Source organism: Penaeus chinensis, chromosome 25, assembly GCF_019202785.1.
Source record: "Penaeus chinensis breed Huanghai No. 1 chromosome 25, ASM1920278v2, whole genome shotgun sequence".
NCBI lineage: Eukaryota > Metazoa > Arthropoda > Malacostraca > Decapoda > Penaeidae > Penaeus > Penaeus chinensis.
The window spans coordinates 2,636,367-2,655,994 of NC_061843.1; the positions used below are offsets into that span (position 1 = coordinate 2,636,367).

The 19,628-nt window shown below is 39.8% G+C and overlaps 1 protein-coding gene and 1 long non-coding RNA gene across 2 annotated transcripts; one reads left to right on the forward strand and one right to left on the reverse strand.

The window, feature by feature from the left end:
- The first annotated feature begins 663 nt into the window (after positions 1-663).
- LOC125038787 lies at positions 664-9,614 on the forward strand. Its single transcript, XR_007116075.1, has 3 exons — positions 664-868; positions 5,092-5,127; positions 8,680-9,614. It is a non-coding gene; the product is annotated as an uncharacterized LOC125038787 (long non-coding RNA).
- A 456-nt stretch (positions 9,615-10,070) lies between these two features.
- On the reverse strand, positions 10,071-19,390 carry LOC125038536 (elongation factor G, mitochondrial-like). The gene is made up of 15 exons (XM_047632044.1): positions 19,197-19,390; positions 17,678-17,824; positions 17,241-17,373; positions 16,601-16,805; positions 15,959-16,075; positions 15,501-15,619; positions 14,304-14,496; positions 13,930-14,098; positions 13,310-13,456; positions 12,833-13,027; positions 12,169-12,321; positions 11,857-11,968; positions 11,400-11,519; positions 10,972-11,132; positions 10,071-10,715 (listed from the first exon to the last, which is right to left on the reverse strand). The coding sequence occupies exons 1-15, from the start codon at positions 19,260-19,262 to the stop codon at positions 10,533-10,535; spliced, it is 2,220 nt and encodes a 739-aa protein (XP_047488000.1). The 5' UTR covers positions 19,263-19,390; the 3' UTR covers positions 10,071-10,532.
- Positions 19,391-19,628: the final 238 nt, after the last annotated feature.

Consider the following 19,628-nt stretch of genomic DNA (forward strand, 5'->3'; position numbering starts at 1 on the left):
TGTTCAGCATTTCGTGTTTTTTTCCCGGGGATTCATCTTTGCTTACGAGGTTTTCCACGGCATACAAAAGTTAAGTGTAGAATGTGGTAGATGAGTTATAATATATATGTTGGATTGTGAGGAATATAAAGGGACTTTAATAGATCGTAGAAAAATAATTTTATCAGAATATTTCCGATAGCTCATCCAAATTACAGCTATACTGTGGCCCCGATAATGACATAACTTCTTTAACTATTTTTTATATATATTTGTATAAACTGTTGGTTATAGATGAACACCATAATAATTACTAAGTGACCTGCAAAGATTAACATACGGCCCCACGGTGTGTAACGATCTTCTGCAGTGATGATCTTCGCAGACTATAGTTATGATTGTTTATAGACTAAATTGGAAATATTGCTTGGATCTTGGTGAATATAGAACTCAACTTATCATTACGACGTTTTAACATGGGGTTAACATAGATTTCCAGATTTTTCTCGTCGAAATCATCTTCGCTTTCCGCTACCATCAGCGAGCTGCGGTTCCTTAACGTGAAATATACACGGCACATACAATTTACTGTCCCTCTATTTACTTTTGTTTTATCATTTATAGGATTCTGTTTTGCACGTGTAGTAGGACCAGTGTGATTTCTCGGTCAACTGTATCACTACATGCATCTTTTGTGGTGGACATCATACTGGCAGAACCCATTTTATATAGTGGCTAAAAGAAGCAATATATTTTTTTTTCAGAAAGCGCATATAACGCCTCCACGAGGACCCTGGTGGCTGGCGATTTTTTCTTAGGGAATCCGGTTCCTCGAGTATGCGGGAAAGATTAAATATCCCGCCTAGAGCTCGTCCACTAGGAAATAAAAGTATGATTTATGGAAGTGTAATTTCTGTTATTTTTTTCGAAGTGAGGGTCAGTGTGTTTTACCAGACTTCTTGTTGGGGGAAGGGCTTAGGAGACGGAGACTAAGGCCCAATGTAGGGGATCACTCCTGCCTTGGACTTCAGCCCTCTTCTCTTCTCTTCTCTCCCTTTCCTTTTCCTTCTCGTCTTCATCCCCTTCTGTCCACTTACCCTAATAGTTAACTAAATTTTACCCTTTTCACCACAATACTTTATTTAAGATGCTATATAACCTTTGTCTAGAACATTTCTTGTTGTTTTAACCATTAACCATTCTGGGAATCCACAAAACATCGCCTTATGAAAAAGAAATACTTCCTTACCCAGGGTCTCCGCCCGCGAACATCACCCTATCGCTGTATTTTTTAATACGCCGCTGATGACTTTATATGTTGACGCGGCAGAACTTTTTCAATAAATTCATTAATATTAAATCTTGGTCTTGCTTTTCCAAGAGTTCTGAGTTGGGAAAGTGCTGTTTATTCATAATTATCCTTCCTTCAAGTAGTACTTCACTTCAGCAGTATCAATAGAGCATGGTCCTGTTCTTAACAGTTAACCCCAAGCATACATTGATCATGAGTTGATTGGGACCCAAATCATATATTTTATTTCGAACAATTTTCTGATTAATTGGTAAAGTTTACGCATTTGTAAAGATTTCAAGAAAGATCTGAATAAAACCTGTGGCCTGTAAAAGGCCTGGGGTTTAGTGTAACTCCATCCAGTTTTAACCTTTGGTTAGCCACACACAAGCACGCACACGCACATTTGTATATCCACACGCACACTTTGTATATCCACACGCACACTTGTATATCCACACGCACACTTGTATATCCACAAGCACACTTGTATATCCACACGCACACTTGTATATCCAAACGCACACTTGTATATCCAAACGCACACTTGTATATCCAAACGCACACTTGTATAGCCACACGCGCACTTGTATATCCACACGCGCACTTGTATATCCACACGCACACTTGTATATCCACACGCGCACTTGTATATCCACACGCGCACTTGTATATCCACACGCGCACTTGTATATCCACACGCGCACTTGTATATCCACACGCGCACTTGTATATCCACACGCGCACTTGTATATCCACACGCGCACTTGTATATCCACACGCGCACTTGTATATCCACACGCGCACTTGTATATCCACACACACAACTTGTATATCCACACGCACACTTGTATATCCACACACACAACTTGTATATCCACACACAACTTGTATATCCACACACAACTTGTATATCCACACACACAACTTGTATACCCACACACACACAACTTGTATACCCACACACACACAACTTGTATATCCACACACACACAACTTGTATATCCACACACACAACTTGTATATCCACACACACGCAACTTGTATATCCACACACACACGCAACTTGTATATCCACACACACGCAACTTGTATATCCACACACACACGCAACTTGTATATCTCCCCACACACGCAACTTGTATATCCCCACACACGCGCAACTTGTATATCCCCACACACGCGCAACTTGTATATCCCCACACACGCGCAACTTGTATATCCCCACACACGCAACTTGTATATCCCCACACACACGCAACTTGTATATCCACACACACGCAACTTGTATATCCACACACACGCAACTTGTATATCCACACACACAACTTGTATATCCACACACACAACTTGTATATCCACACACACAACTTGTATATCCACACACAACTTGTATATCCACACACACAACTTGTATATCCACACACACAACTTGTATATACACACACACAACTTGTATATACACACACACAACTTGTATATCCACACACACAACTTGTATATCCACACACACACAACTTGTATATCCACACACACACAACTTGTATATCCACACACACACAACTTGTATATCCACACACACACAACTTGTATATCCACACACACACAACTTGTATATCCACACACACACAACTTGTATATCCACACACACAACTTGTATATCCACACACACGCAACTTGTATATCCACACACCCACACACACTTGAATATCACACACCCACACACAACTTGTATATCCACACACCCACACACAACTTTGTATATTCCACCACCCACACCCAACTTGTATGTCCACCCACCCACACACAATTTTATGTCCACACACCCACACACAACTTGTATGGTCCACACACCCACACACAACTTGTTATGTCCACACACCCACACACAACTTGTATGTCCACACACCCACACACAACTTGTATGTCCACACACCCACACACAACTTGTATGTCCCACACACCCACACACAACTTGTTAGTCCACAGACCCACACACAACTTGTATGTCCACACACCCACACCAACCTAGTATGTCCACACACCCACAAACCAAGCTTGTATGTCCACACAACCCACACACAACTTGTATGTCAACACACCCACACACAACTAGTATTGTCCAGACACCCACACCCATACTTGTATGTCCACACACCCACAACACAACTTGTATGTCCACACACCCACAACAACTTGTATGTCCACACACCCACACACAACTTTGTATGTCCATCACACACGCAACTTGTATATCCACACACACGCAACTTGTATATCCACACACACGCAACTTGTATATCCACACACACGCAACTTGTATATCCACACACACGCAACTTGTATATCCACACACACGCAACTTGTATATCCACACACACTTGTATATCCACACACACTTGTATATCTACACACACTTGTATATCCACACACACACAACTTGTATATCCACACACACACAACTTGTATATCCACACACACACAACTTGTATATCCACACACACACACAACTTGTATATCCACACACACACACAACTTGTATATCCACACACACACAACTTGTATATCCACACACACACACAACTTGTATATCCACACACACACAACTTGTATATCCACACACACACAACTTGTATATCCACACACACACAACTTGTATATCCACACACACACAACTTGTATATCCACACACACACAACTTGTATATCCACACACACACAACTTGTATATCCACACACACACAACTTGTATATCCACACACACACAACTTGTATGTCCACACACCCACACACAACTTGTATGTCCACACACCCACACACAACTTGTATGTCCACACACCCACACACAACTTGTATGTCCACACACCCACACACAACTTGTATATCCACACACCCACACAAACTTGTATATCCACACCACACACAACTTGTATATCCACACACCCACACACAACTTGTATATCCACACAACCACACACAACTTGTATATCCACACACCACACACAAACTTGTATATCCACCCACACACACACAATTACTTAACATTGCATAAACATGACCCCCTTATCATCCATTCTAATGATTTACCCATACGAGTTGAGATACGTATTTAGCCATACATTTCCTAATATTTCCTATTTACAGAAGTACTCGAGTAATATGTACCTTCCATGTCGTGTTAGGTTTCGATGCATCTGCTTCACAACTTTGCCCAGAGAATTCAAGATATAAGCACTTGAGGATAGACATACTGCAGATTAATATATATAGGTGCTCAGTCTGTTTGGTTAATAAGTAATAGGGCCACTGCTGGTTGCAAAGGAAGTGATCAGTTTGGATGGATTAATAATGGTTAATGTTTAACACAAGTAATTGTGATAAACATCAAAGGTTAAATAGTATAGTGGCGAAAGGGTTAAAAGTGAGTTAACGATTAGGATATGTAGACAGAAGAAGGGGATGAAGAGAAGGAAAGGGAGAAAAGATCAAAATTAGTTGAGGCGAGGGCTAAGGTCCAAGGTGGGAGTTGATTCACTTCACTGGGCCTCGGTCTCCGTCTCCTAAGCCCCCCCCCCCCCCCCCACGACGATAACGGACAAGGAATTGGAGGGATGGATTACCATAACACTGAAAAGTTATTGGATGCAGAAGTTATATGTAATAAGATAGGTTAGGGTGGTAATGACATTTGAGAAAAAATGACTTATCAAAAATAAGACTGCTGCATGATAGGCTATTTTTTTTAAATAGTTTGTTGTAATAAACTATGCAAACTGTTCTGTTTTGATGATTCACGTTTGATCATATTCATCTTTATTGCAGATGACATTCAAGGCGAGAACACGGTTACTACGAAGGGTAAGAATTGGCGTCTTCGTGATAAGGTGAAGCTGGAAAGAAGTGCTGTGTATCCTGGAAGCGTAGATGCTATGTAAATGATATTAGGACCTTTTAAGACAGATTTCAAATGAGTGTAGTCTACAGTCTAGCATCCTCGTCCTCGGCATGGACAAACCTACAAGATCTCCGCCATAGCCTGAATGCAATACACCCCACCATGCAATTCACTATAGAAGACGAGATAGATAAATAGCCCCCATTCCTTGACACCATAATTTATTAGAATCGGCAGCCGGGAGTTCCTGGAGGAGGAAATTCAACACATCAACACCATCCAACTCTCCGTTACTCTCGCGTCTTCCTCACCCACCTCCGATGCAAGGCCGGCATAAACAGACTAAGAGGGGACGCCCTATAGAACACGACCCACACCATAATAATTTCACAATTGGAGTTGACAGAACACCTGGAGGCCCCTAAGTGGTCCCAGGCCTCCATCATAAAGCGAGCTCTGCCCCCACGACAAAGGAAAATGGTAGAAGCGGCGTTCATACAATCAACCAACAATCAACACCGCGACGGGGAGCCACGAACTAGCTCAGGTCTTCGCACACCTAACCACCGACGTGACCTGTAACTGTGCGTGAAGGTTAATGGTTAAAAGCAAAATAAATGTGCTAGACATTTAAGGTTGTGTAGCACTATAGTTAATGTTAGTGAAGGGTGGTTGGGTTAGTGATTAAGTTGTTAAAACTTGGTTAAGGAATTGGTGAGTGAATAGGTTAGGGTCGGGTGAGGTAATGTAAAGGGGTTAGATTAAGTGAAGGATATATATGCGTTTGAGGAAGTAAAACAGGTTGTCAAAGCAGAAAGTGTGAGATTCTGTAAGGATGTCTGATAAGTTGGGATGTCTATGTAGGGAGGACGTGAGCATGACATAGAATATGTGGGACTGAAAGAGGAACATTCGGAAACCGCGAATGTTCCAATGAAGGATAGTTATACTTTCGTTGATTTACTGGCAAAGATTGCAGTGCGCGTTGGAGAATTTGATAAAGAATGAGGTTAGGGAGGTGGTGTTGTATCAGGAGGGGTATCGGGAGGTAGAGAGTCTGGGGAAGAGGGTACTTGTGACATGAGGGATTCATGTGTGTATCCAGGAGGGAGTGGAAGGGATAGAGGGGATGGTGGGAGGGTTAATATAGGTCGGGGGGAGTCGGGGGGGATGGGTTTTGTTGGGATGGGGTAGGAGGATTGGGTGTAGGGAGAATATGAGTAGGAGGAGGATGGATATCGGCAGTCACTTTGAGTGTGGAGGGAGCGGGAGTTGTAGAATTTGAAGGTGGATGAGGATTATGTAGTTCTGGATATCTTCAAGAGTTTCTGTAATGGAGTTGGTTGGGGAGTTTTGAGAGATAAAGGTTTTCTTGTGAGGGGGGAAGATAAGTCTGGTTTCTGAAGAATAGGGGCAAAGGAAGGTGGAGGTGATTGTGGGGTAGGGGAAGAGGGGGTGGAACGTTATTCTGTCTGCTGCGGGTAGTGCGGGGAGGGAGAGGGGAAGGTGTTGGGGCTGTAGTAGAGATTGGAGTGTCTGGATTTAGGATGGCAAAAGAATTTGACTGGGGAAGGTAGGAGGTAGAAGAGGGGAAGTTAGATGGAGGGGGGTTAGGTTTAGGAGAGGGTGTAGGAGCCTGGGGGGGTAGGGGGAGTGGCAGAGTGAGCGACATTACTAGAGTAGGGGGTAAGAGAAAAACCTCGTCGACGAGCCTCCTGTCTGGCTTCACGTAGAGTGAGTCCAAGTCTGAATCTGAGAGTTGCTACCTCAGACTCAAATTTGTAGATGGGGCAGCCTCTATAAAATACATTATGGGGGCCGCCACAGTTGGCACATGTGCGTGATTGTGCAGAGCAGTTTGATCGATTATGGCCAGGTTGGGCACATAGCGGGCATCTGGCTGTGGAATGGCAGTGTTTGGCTGGGTGTCCTAAACGCCAACAATTTTGGCACTGACGAGGAGGAGGTTGGTATGGTCAGACAGGTAGGGATTCCCCACCTATGTAAACATTAAAAGGAAGGCCATGTCTACGGAAAGTAGTTTTGGCAATGTTGATGGATTTCTTACGATTCCCTCTGGGAGGAATGGAGTAGCATTGTACATATGTCGCATCATAGTCCGTGAGACAGGCGAGTAAGTCTTCTCCACAATCTGACCATTCTTTGTCATAGATTGGGCAATCTGTTGGGGAGATAGAGACCGTTCCGGTGCAAGTATTGAGGGTTGGATGAGGTTCTGTAGGGATGGGATTACCACATAGATCAGTTAGTTTTTTTAATGCTATAGCTTGGTTTTCAGATGTTACTGTGACGAGACGGGAGTGGTCGGGTCGGCTACGGAAAGAGACTTTGCCTACTTGTTTTTGGAGGCATTGCTGGAAGAGGAGGGTTGTTTTGAGAGTAGGGAGCTGTGGGAGGGATCACGAAAAATCGGTCCCATTTGGCTGGGCTAAATAGAGTATTTAGGATTCTTGTAGATGTGGGGGTAGTAGAAGTGCGGGGACGTGTGGGGGAGGGGTTAGTGTTATGGGGAGGTGGGCAATAAGGTTGAAAGGTAGTAATAAGGGGATATGGGGTGGTTGATGATGAAGATTGTGGGAGTAAAGGTGTTGAAGTTGAGCATGTTGGGAGAGTAGACATGTCTCCTGGGGGTTGGTTGTTGATTAGGGTTGATACTGTATTAGTAGGCATTGATGAGGGGGTAGTTGTTGCAGTGTTCGGAGCCATGGTCAAAGGAGAGCCGGGATTGGGGCTATTTGATGAAAGGGCAAGCCTCCTTGCCCCTAAAATTGGGATTACGTCTTCATTATCGGCCATGATAAGCCTGGAGTATGTTGGGGAGAAAACAGTCCACCCCTCAGGGTCCCCTTGAGAGGTAAGGGCCAGGTAAGGCAGGGGAATACCGTGCTCATGGCTCCCTCAGGCCGTTCAGGACTGGCACAAAGTCAGCCTTTGATCCTTTCAGCACGGCTTTCACACCTTAGGAGGTGGATAGCAGAAGGGAATGGTGAAGGGACTGAAACGAAAAGTATGAGTGGAAAAAAAGACCATGCAAAATTAGTTGAGTCGATGGCTGAGTCCCAAGGTCGAGGAGTTCCCCATTATTGGGTCTCAGTCTCCGTCTCCTAAGCCCCCCCCCATGACAACAACGGACAAAGGATTGGGGGGGACTGTGCGTGATAGTTCACACAAACCTCTCAGACACTCAGAGGTAAGCCTTATATTTAAGTTCGACACCGATACCCTTAAGAAAGGCATAGCGGACTTTATCGAGTCCAACCACCGCAGACATCTCTGCAATAGAGGGGATTCCTATAGTGAGTTGTGACCTGTGCAGTCGCCAGCGCCAGAAGATTCGAGCCTGCCATTCCTGCTAGGTACATTAAGGTCAAATAGGAACTTGGCAAAGATGACTCCATCGTCATTGCTCCGTTAGTTATAATTGCTGGTGTCGTATTTCTTGATACTGATTATGTAGCAAAGATGGAAGTTGTCTTGGACGTCTCCACTTTCAGGAAAACCAGGAGCGGAAACGCGGAGGCAAGCTCCCTAGAGTTCAGCAAGGAAGATCCTCGCGTCGACGATCCGTGGGACATCTGAACACACAAGGAAGGAAACCTCGTGAGATCCATTACTAACGGAACCGGGAAAGCCTCACACCTCCTAACAGAGAAGCTTGCAGCACCTCTCTCAACCGCACTAATCTGCATCTGCGGGTGCCATCTCTCAAACACCACTGATGCGACGGCCAGACTGCAAAACGTCGGGATGCGGTGTAAAGACCTTGTCAGCTTCGACGTCAAATTGCTCCTTGCCAATGTACCGATCGACGGGGTTATCGAAGCTGCAACATTGGCGCTAGCAGGAATGGACGAAGTTGAACTACCACTCGTCCGCTGCTTCGTGGAGTTCGGCCTGTTCGAATTCCGGGGACGTGAAGACCCTTATCGAAGCTGCAACATTGGCGCTAGCAGGAATGGACGAAGTTGAACTACCACTCGTCCGCTGCCTGTTCGAATTCCGGGGACGTGAATACGGGCCGGCTCTCAGCATATAAACTATTTTCAGCATATGGTGTCAACCAATAGAACTCGAATACAAAGGGGACACAAACAAAAAAACTACAACAACCAGTGTAAATAAACATTTCCCATATAAACAAACCCTGATGTTCATAGCTCAGCAAAAATATCAATATGACAGGCATGCTTATAAATTTATACAGGGAAATTCTCCTCATTGGTCACAGGAATAATAAAGAATTAAAGGAGCATTATCTAAGTTGTCAATGACATCAGGCATTCAAACACCGAGTCTAATAATATACCTCAGTTTCTTATGATAAGAAATATATATATATTCTACCCACGGTATCTGATGTGTTGGTTTCCGATACTGTTCCTTACAATGCTATTCTTTATGTCGATTTATGAAGATTACAACTAATGAATAAAGGGTTTTGAATTTGATCTTTTTTTATATTTTCCCTTTGCTTACCAGTTTGTCATATTATTGATATTTAATCAGGACACTTAAGTGTCCTCATAAATTATTTGTATAAATGTTTATAAATCCTAAGACCATGTGATTAAACAAAACCTTTGTATGAAATTACTCGGAAAATATAGAACATAATGCTAATGAACCTCTCATCTTGAAAAGGAGACTACAAACTTGATAGAATACTGTCCTAAAGTGTAAAATATGTACACAGACAATGTTTATTCTGTTCTCACTGTGGCCATTTCAAACTGAATCAAACCCTTACAATTTACTGTTCTTACTACAACTGTTTTGGTTTATGCGTCTATTTTCTTGGTGACTTGGTTATGCATTCATGCCAGATTTGATATGCGCTACAAAAGGTTTATCAACCACTGACAAGGTTTCAAAGAAAATTTCCAAACAAACTTCATATAAAAAATTTATTTACATATCACATACTAAATAGTGACATAACAATTTTGCTTATATTATTAAATAAAGAATATGTACAGTATTTCTTCTTGTTCGATACAATGTATTAAGATTACCAACTTTTTTTCCACATTCTAAAATTGAAGGGCTTGCCTAATTTGCACCTTGTCCAAAAACATGAAATAAAAAAAATTAATGTATATAACTTTGCTCAACATAGACTTTTTGTGGGGAGTCCCACTCAACAGCCTTTAACAATTACCATCCGGTCTTTACAAATAATACTAAACCTATTACTTGCTTGGGGGGAGTTATTTATCACTTAAAACTGTCAGCATCTTCAGGAAACCATTTTATACAAAATTACCATACCATAAACAGTATCATTCATCATTATCAAAACGGGTGAGAAACATATACAGACAGATCTACATTAAACATATTTGCTATCCTATCTTCTTCCTTTTTTCTTTGAGGCTTCAGCACCTTTGGGATTCGTGTACTCCTCGATCAGAGCCTCCATCATCTCACTTCTCATTGGAGCATAACGAGAGTACTCCATCGCAAACTCACCCTTTCCTTGCGTCGCTGATCTAAGTTCTGAAGCATAGCCGAACATGTCATTTAGGGGGACCTGCAAAAGAAAAAAATAATAATAAATAAATTAATTAAATTATGTAAGGATCCTTTACTTAAATTTTTAGTATAGTATATTAATGTTAGCAACATTAAAAAGTATGCTTAGATGTAAATGTTAGGTTATGCATCAAGAAGTATCTATCATTCCCACCAAATGTACCAGAAAACATTCTTTCACAATGTATATATTCAAGAACATAATAAAGATGGAAAAACCCACACCTAACACAACTATAAATTAATACACTTACCTCCGTGTAAAGAGTGAACCATCCTTCATTTGCGTCTGTGCCAGTGATGATTCCGTTACGCTTGTTCATCTGGGAAATAATTGACCCTTGGAATTCTTCCGGCGCGGTGATTTCCACAGACATGACGGGCTCCAAGAGAATCCACATACCATCCTCATAGGCTGTGATATATAAGGGTTGCTGTATTAGAGACAGAGGGGAGATGTGGGGGGAGGTGTAAGTATGTGAGAGAGGGAGGGAGAGCAAAAGAGTAAAACAGCAAGAGGGAGAGAGAGAATGATAGGGAGAAAGGAGGTAGGAAGAGATGGGAAGAAAAAGAGGAAACTATCCTCAACAATAACAAAAACTATGACACTTAGGAAAAATCATCATAAACAACCCTGCTACAATTATCAAAAATAATTACTGTCTACAATAAAAACTCCTACCCTGTCTCATAGCTCCTTGTGCAGCTAGAATGAATGAAATCTCGTTGGAGTCCACTATGTGATGCGCACCATCCTTCAGGCGGAATTTTATACCTGATATTTTGTGTCCAGACAACATACCTATGGAATTATAAGATTTTATTAAAAAAAATGTTTTAATCATTCACCCTCACCTTTCATCTGGTCATTCACTCCTACTCTCTTCTTTCTTTCATAACGAGAGTACATCATCACTCACACTCACACTCACACTCACACTCACACTCACACTCACACTCACACTCACACTCACACTCACACTCACACTCACACTCACACTCACACTCACACTCACACTCACATATAATAATATATATATATATAGTATATATTTGTGTGTATATCAAGTGTACAACCAATATTTTCTTCAATGCATCAACCAAAAAAAGGTCAACAACAACAAAAATGAATTTCTTACCCTTCTCACAAAAGGCATGGTATCCTTTTTCAATAGCTGGTATAAACTGCTTGGGGACATTTGTTCCCATTGTCTCATCTGCAAACACATTTTTGGTATTTTCCTCTGCAGGCTGGAAAATGAGAGTACACAAAATTTAGGAAATTTTTTACATGTATGGCGCACACTGTATACAAAGACATATAAAAGCGCTCATGCATGTATGAATGTATCCAAATACACACGCAAATGAATGCCCAAAAATAATCAAATAAGTCAAACAGAAATACATTCTTTCATAATGCTATATCAATTAGATGATCAAAATCTCACCTCAATGATGCCAATAACTCGACCATACTGGCCTGAACCTCCAGACTGCTTCTTGTGAAGGTAGTCGAATTCCACTGGAGCTGAGAGGGTTTCCCTAAATGCTACCTTGGGTTTCCCCATCAACACTTCACACCCATATTCTCGTTCCATCCTCTGGAGAACCATTAAAAATGAGCAGTTAATTGTAAGTAGAAGCAGATGTAGAGGTAAAACGAAGAGGAAGTGGAAGACGAGGTGGAAGAGCAGGAGGATGAGAATGACAAGAAAACTGAGAAGAAGGACAATAAAAAGGAGGAGGAGGAGAAGGAAGGGAAGGAGAAGGAAGGGAAGGAGAAGGAAGGGAAGGAGAAGGAAGGGAAGGAGAAGGAAGGGAAGGAGAAGGAAGGGAAGGAGAAGGAAGGGAAGGAGAAGGAAGGGAAGGAGAAGGAAGGGAAGGAGAAGGAAGGGAAGGAGAAGGATGAGAAAAACGAGGAGGCTGAGAAAAATGAGGACAACGAGAAAAACGAGGCAGGGTTCAAGAAAAAGGAGAGGGAGAACAAGAAGGATGAGGATGAGGAGGAGGAGAAGGACAAGGAGAAGAATAATATAAACTATTTACACCATATATCACACCATCCAGACCAGAGTACCAAAAACCAATGCAAAAGACCCTTAACCAACCTACCTGAGCATAAATCTCCAGGTGGAGCTCTCCCATACCAGATGCAATGGTTTCCTTGTTCTCATTGTCCCACTGCACCCTATACGTTGGGTCTTCTTTGGTAAACCTGTTAACAGCTTTGCTGAAACTGTCCGAGTCTTTTGTGTTCTTGGGTTTGATAGCCATTGATATCACAGGGTCAGGTACGTACATGGATTCCTATTGGGGTGTTAGACATGGCTGGATTAGTCCTAGGTATTGTATATTTTCTTACATACAAAATTTTGTCCATGATTATATGGTTTTATGAGCAATCCACATTTAATGCCATTATTAAAATAGCATAAATATCGTACTATAATTAATCTTGTTTTACAAAGAGGAATCCATCTTCAAGCCAGTTTCTTAAACAGAAACAAACCTGCACATACACTAGTCTTTATATTCACTACATAACCCAAATTGATTTTTTTTAAACCATTAGTAACCTTATATACGCACCATGGATAGATTCAGTTTTAGATCGGTTGTGAAAGTATCTCCAGAGGCACAGTCAATGCCAAACAGAGCACAAATGTCACCAGCGTAGACAGCATCAACATCCTCCATGTTATTGCTGTGCATCTGGACTAACCGGGACACTTTCACCTGGAAATCAGACAAGATTTGTAGTTGATCAGAAAAAGGACATTATATGCCTGCCACATAACGAAGCAAACAACTCAATGTTCTTCCATTTTCTTGTTTTATATAGACTATTTAACAGAGTTTAGTAGTGTATAACTTCCAGAAAAACAAAACAGTTATTTCACTCTCATACATTGCCAACTATGATCTGTTAAATTCTTATTCTATTTTGGCTCTTGGCCTGCTCAAAGTACAAACTTGTTATCCTAAAAGTTTAATAACAAAAAGCTCTAATACTCTCTGAAAAGCCTTTGTGAACTTTGCATTTTTTCCAGACTGAGGCAAAGAAAGGGATGAGGACATAGAAGAAGGAAAACAGAAAAAATTTACAGAAAAAAGCTTATTTAACTTGTTGGGGGGAGGGGGAAAAGAAACTATTCCACAAGTCTAGTTTTAAAAGTATTCTAACATCTTAGATCACGTTAAATACTCACTTTTTTACCAGTACGAGCATTGAAGATCAGCTCTCCCTTCTTCAGACAACCCTGGTAGACACGAATGTACGTCAGCTGCCCAAACTTCCCAGCCTCCAATTTGAAGGCCAAACCAACAAAGGGGTGGTTGGCTGTTCTTTCTGGATGGAGCTGAATGCGGACCTCCTCCCTGCCAAGTAGGGATGATATCTTACATTACTTTAGCTTACAACAACTGGGTGGAGGGGGAGGAACTATGAGAAATATCAGTTGATATAAGCCAGTTTTTCCACTATGGAACAGCTACCAATGATAATTCATTTCAGATATATCTAATAAAACTAGTAGGAACTTTCAAAGCTGTTTCAGAAGAGAATATTCCTGAAGACACTAACCCTTTCTGGTCTTCCTGAAGAGCAAAATTCTTGACCTCTCCTGGATGTGGCAAATAGGTCAAAACCGAATCTAATAGTGGCTGCACTCCTTTGTTCTTTAGTGCAGTACCTACAAACACTGGGGTAAAGGTACGTTGTAGGCAAGCCCGTCGGATGCCATCACGTAGCTCAGATTCTGAAGGCATTTTCTCTTCTGTGATGAAGAAGAAAATCATAATTGTAATAGTATAGCAGAATTGCTTCAGCCTGAATTCTGCTAAAGCCAAACCTAAAGAGTTGCTGATTATATATTTTACTTTTTTCTTTCTTGTTCTCATTCTGTATATAATTAATAGTAGTAATATCTAAATATCTCAACCTATTACTAGCTTAACCCATTGGATCTGGATGCTTCACCACCATCATATGGACCAAAATACAGGCATTTTGTCTTACTCTGATGGGTGCATGGCTTGTAAGCCAGGCACACACAAACACTCGTGCAGTGGCAAGACTCTTTGCCTCCCCTTTTCAATATTATTTTCTTTTTCTGCAAAAGCATTTTTAGCTTTATTGCCATTTTCCAATGTCCATATTTGTCATTTGATTTGCTTTATCCAGATGGTAGCAGCCTGTTTTCTTTGCAGCATGGAATGCTATCCTCCCCGGAGCCGGTGTTCTTCCAGTCACGGTTAACAGACAGTACATTCCTCACATTTATTGATGGAAATAATGCAAAAGCCCCTTACTAAGTGTCAAATGAGTAATCACCCTCCAACAGCTTTGTGCACTTGCGGTGAGTTGTTCCTGTCATCCCAGCCATCACCCGAAATGCTTATGACAGCAGGTTTGTGTCACCCCAGCCCTCAGACAGATTTTCCTATGACAGCATGTTCATGTCACCCACCCCTCAATCCATTTTTTTTTATGATGTGATGCTCATGTCATCCAGATCATAAGGTTAAAAGACTTATAAATCACAAAATGATTTTGTTAAGATAACAGTACAATCCACTGACTAGCAGCATAAAATTCACAGAAACAGTAAAACTATTCACTTTCTTACAATAATACCATTCCTTCCATTTAATCTTTAATATAAAAATCAAACCCTGTTTTGGCCCTTCAAAATTACCATTCTTTAAATATTATTACTCACTATAATACATCAATCTCAAATTGTGAAACTGTATTTTACCTGAACATTTCCTCACTCACCCAAGAACATTTCGCCAATAGCATCATCCGCATTGGACACATGTTCAATAAGCTCCATGTAACGGTCATCGGCTTCGGCTCTCATGTCTTTGGGGATCTCATCTTCGCGGATAATTTCGCTGATGAGAAATAAAGATTGTTTTATTGCAATTAAATGGGTTGGTGAGGGAGAGAGAGAACAAGGTAAGGTGTGGGTGGGTGGGTGGGTGGGTGAATGAGTGAGCGAGTGAGAAAGTGAGACAGTGAAAGAATGAGTGAGTGAGTGAGTGAGTAAATGGGTGTGTATATGTCTGCATACATAGTTCTCCTAGAGAAAAAATAAATCAATAAATAAAACAAATTTTATCTCCGTTTCAAATATTTTTTGAAACTGAGATAAACTTTTCTACAAGACAGAATACAAAGCAAAGAGATACTCCAACCATTTTCTCATATTAATGAATATCATTACTACTTACCCATTATTGCCTTCAAAATATAGAGCTTTCTGGCTCACTAAGTCAATAATTCCTTTTGTGTTGCCCTCCAGACCTATTGGAAGCTGCATAAAGGCTGCATTGTGATTCAGTTTCGACCTGCAGAAGTAACATACAATGAATAATGAATAACTGCAGAACTACAGTATATAGAATTAGTGGTGAATTGCTCTAATATAAGTTCTGTTATTCTATGTTTGTTTTTTTAATCAATTGTTTAAGAAATAATCACAGTATATTATCATTCCACATTAACCATATTCCTTTTTACTTTAGGGGCATTTAGGTATCCAACTTATCAGTCTATGAGACTTTTGATAGGCAATTACTCAAAATTATGATTTGGTGAATATGGCATTTCTGTGCTAGAGCAGAGTCATTGAACATCAGCCCAAGGAGATTTAATGTGCATTTATTCAAAATTATCCTCCCTTCCTCTAACCTCCATTTGGAGAATTTGCTATTTTTGCACTAGACACATATGTTTCTTAAAATGAATAAATAAATTAATTGATTTAAAAAAAAAAAAATAAAACCTCCTCACTTCTTATGAAATACTTCTTTGTTCAAAATGCATGTTACTTATGAAGACAAATATTACAAACCATTATGAAATTGTCTCACCTCATCTGATTCAAAACTCTGTATGGATTTGCCCCCATTCGATCCAATTTGTTAATGAAGGCCAAGCAGGGCACCGAATACCTCTTCATCTGGCGATTAACAGTTAAGGTCTGAGACTGGACACCTCCCACAGAACACAGGACCAGGACTGCACCATCCAGGACACGTAAAGCACGTTCAACCTCTACAGTGAAGTCAACGTGACCTGCAATGTGTTTGTAACGTGTGATATAATCCTTGTCTGTCTAAAATCATCCAAAATAACACTAGATTTTGATATCTTGATCCTTTTAAAGCTTGTATGACCTGCAATATATTTGCACAGTGTGATATAGTTCTTTGCATTTAATTTGGTTTGAAAGAATATTAAATATCAATATCTGATTAGTGATGTTTGTGAAGAGATTGTTGAGGAGACACTGTTTCAATACATAACAAGACTAGATGTTAATCTATAAATCAGACAAGATTCTAATATATGATACATTAGATACATCAAACAAGATTTGAAGTGATAATCAGGAGGTCTCCTTTTTCAATCTACTTATAAATCCCCTTCAAGCACAATGAAATAAAAAGCAGTACCATGCCAGGTGCATCAGCAATACCCAAGAAACAAAAATAGGAAATGACATCATACCAGGTGTGTCAATGATGTTAATGTTATGGTTCTTCCACATGGTGAAGGTTGCAGCACTCTGGATTGTTATGCCACGCTGTCGTTCAAGCTCCATGCTGTCCATCACTGCCCCAACACCATCCTTACCACGTACCTGGCAAATTAAATTGAAAAAATAGCTTTACTAACTTTTCCAAGAGGTTTCTTGTTCATCTTTTGTTGGAAACCGGGAAGTGTTAAGAAAAGTTTGTAACTTTTTAGACTGGAATAAATATCACTGATTACATACTTAATAGTATTAAGGTTTTAAAACAGCCACATTTACAATATAGCTAAAATGTTTTTCTACTGATAAAATGTCTTCAGATGTTGGTTGTCAGAAAATATTAGCAATTGTAGCAATATATAAACTTCCATATCCATTACCTGAATAGTGGTAAAAAAAGAGGAAAACATACCTCGTGCATCTCATCGATCCGACCGGTATAATATAAAATGCGCTCTGTCAGCGTCGTCTTTCCAGAGTCAATGTGCGCAGATATTCCAATGTTTCTGATTCTTTCCAAGGGTACAGTGTCTACAGATGTGGAGTAATATGCAGGTATCTGGAAGAGAGAAAAAATATCTAATATCTTATATCTTTATCAAAAGTAAAAAGAATGAAATCGCAGATGGTGTCATGATTAATTATCATATTATCTAAACTTCTGTTGCATCTTCGAGCTTCTGCCTTAAGTATTACATAAAGTTGAGAGTTTTTTACATACTACACAATTCTTTTAATGATGATAACTTTTATATAATCGTACATCTATCTAAGTACTAAAGTTGTTCAAATGCCTGAGTACCTGAATGATGTAACATTACTTAATGAGATTTTCATATAAAATTGATATCCATAATTTATAAATAACTTTATAATGCGAGTTATGTAATTAACATTAAATTTACAGGTGAAGTACACATTCATAGATTACAAATCAGTTACATATGCTTAATGAGAACAGTAGAGCTATCTGACATGTATAACCTGTCTCTAGTTTTTGTGTTGTTTATGTTTTCTACGATCCATAATTCAGTTTGAGATTATTCACCTTTCACTTTCAAGGTGGACACTATATAAACTCCTTTTCGGATGGCTTCACTTTTCACTTACAATGAAGTACCATACAAATAGAAGGTCAGAGTGGATCTTTTGCCCAATGCCAACAGTTTTTTCTCTTGACATTTGGCTGAAACAATATAATGTGGTAGACTGGATTTGGGACAGGAACTTCTAAATATAATTTTTTTAAATAATCTAATTTTCCAAGAATTCTTTTAATGGGGGTGTGCCTTATTACATGTAGCATCTAACGTGGTAGGAAATAAGAATACCAGTCCAGTAATAGGTTTCTACATAAAACCTGTAATTATACCTTTCTGCATGTCCAAGTAGGTTTTGCTAGTTAACATGGAGGTAAACATGCTTGAAGTACATTGCACAGCCAGTATGGAAAGCATAAAAATTAGTATGTGGGTAATAAAATAAACATTTAATACTGTAAAAGTGTCTACAATTATCTAACCTTCCCTAAAAGACCTGAAATAAAATTTTCTAAAAGTGGAAGACTGAACTACATTTTACTTATCAGTGTGAATTTGGGTTCAGTTTTAAACTTGATATTTCAGTGCACGTAAAACTTGCCATTACAGAAAGAAGAAACTTGAAAAAATAACAAGAAATGGGTGAATGAAATAATATTTATGGAGTTGCGTAATCGGTCATACATGTCAAGTTGTAATCCATGTTTCGTATATTCTAACTTCTACAACACTAACAAAGCGTATAAATCATTAATACCCTCTAACAGTAGACAACAAACTCTCTAATACCTTTAGAAAATAAATGATATTGCTTTTCTCTATTACGAAAAAGACGAGTACATATAACCCTGTTAACTCACACATTCAAAAAACCATAATTATCAAACTCACTCTCTTTAGGATATTCCATGTTGACTGCAACTTATTTAGCGTCACACTCGCCCTCGTGATGATCATTCTGAAGTATCTAATCTAAAAATGTGCTCTTTTCAGTCAAAAAATAGGGAAAATAATTCCCTTTCCTCTCCTCCCGGCGAGTTGTCGTTCCTGCAGACGACACGCTGCCTCTGAGTCGTTAAGTAATCTGAAATTCTTGATGACATTATATGATTTTAAGGTTTATTGGATTACTCTATTCTTAGTGTTAATTTATTAGAGTTGTTTTGTGTAAAAGTTTTAAAATTATTCTGTATTTTCCGGTGATTAGATATATTTTATTCTTGTTTCGTAATTAACAAAATCTCATGAACCACAACTTAGAAATATTTTTTTTCTCCATAAACAATTTACATAATTAAATATCGATTCAGAAGTAATATATAG

Bases quoted from the DNA above. Each gene is read 5' to 3' on its own strand.
- LOC125038536 (XM_047632044.1), bottom strand. From the start codon at position 19,262: ATGATCATCACGAGGGCGAGTGTGACGCTAAATAAGTTGCAGTCAACA. The intron at 16,806-17,240 runs GTATGATGTCAT...AACACATTGCAG, and splicing joins TAACATCATTGACACACCTG to GTCACGTTGACTTCACTGTA. The intron at 13,028-13,309 runs GTGCGTATATAA...ACACCCCAATAG, and splicing joins TAAAACTGAATCTATCCATG to GAATCCATGTACGTACCTGA.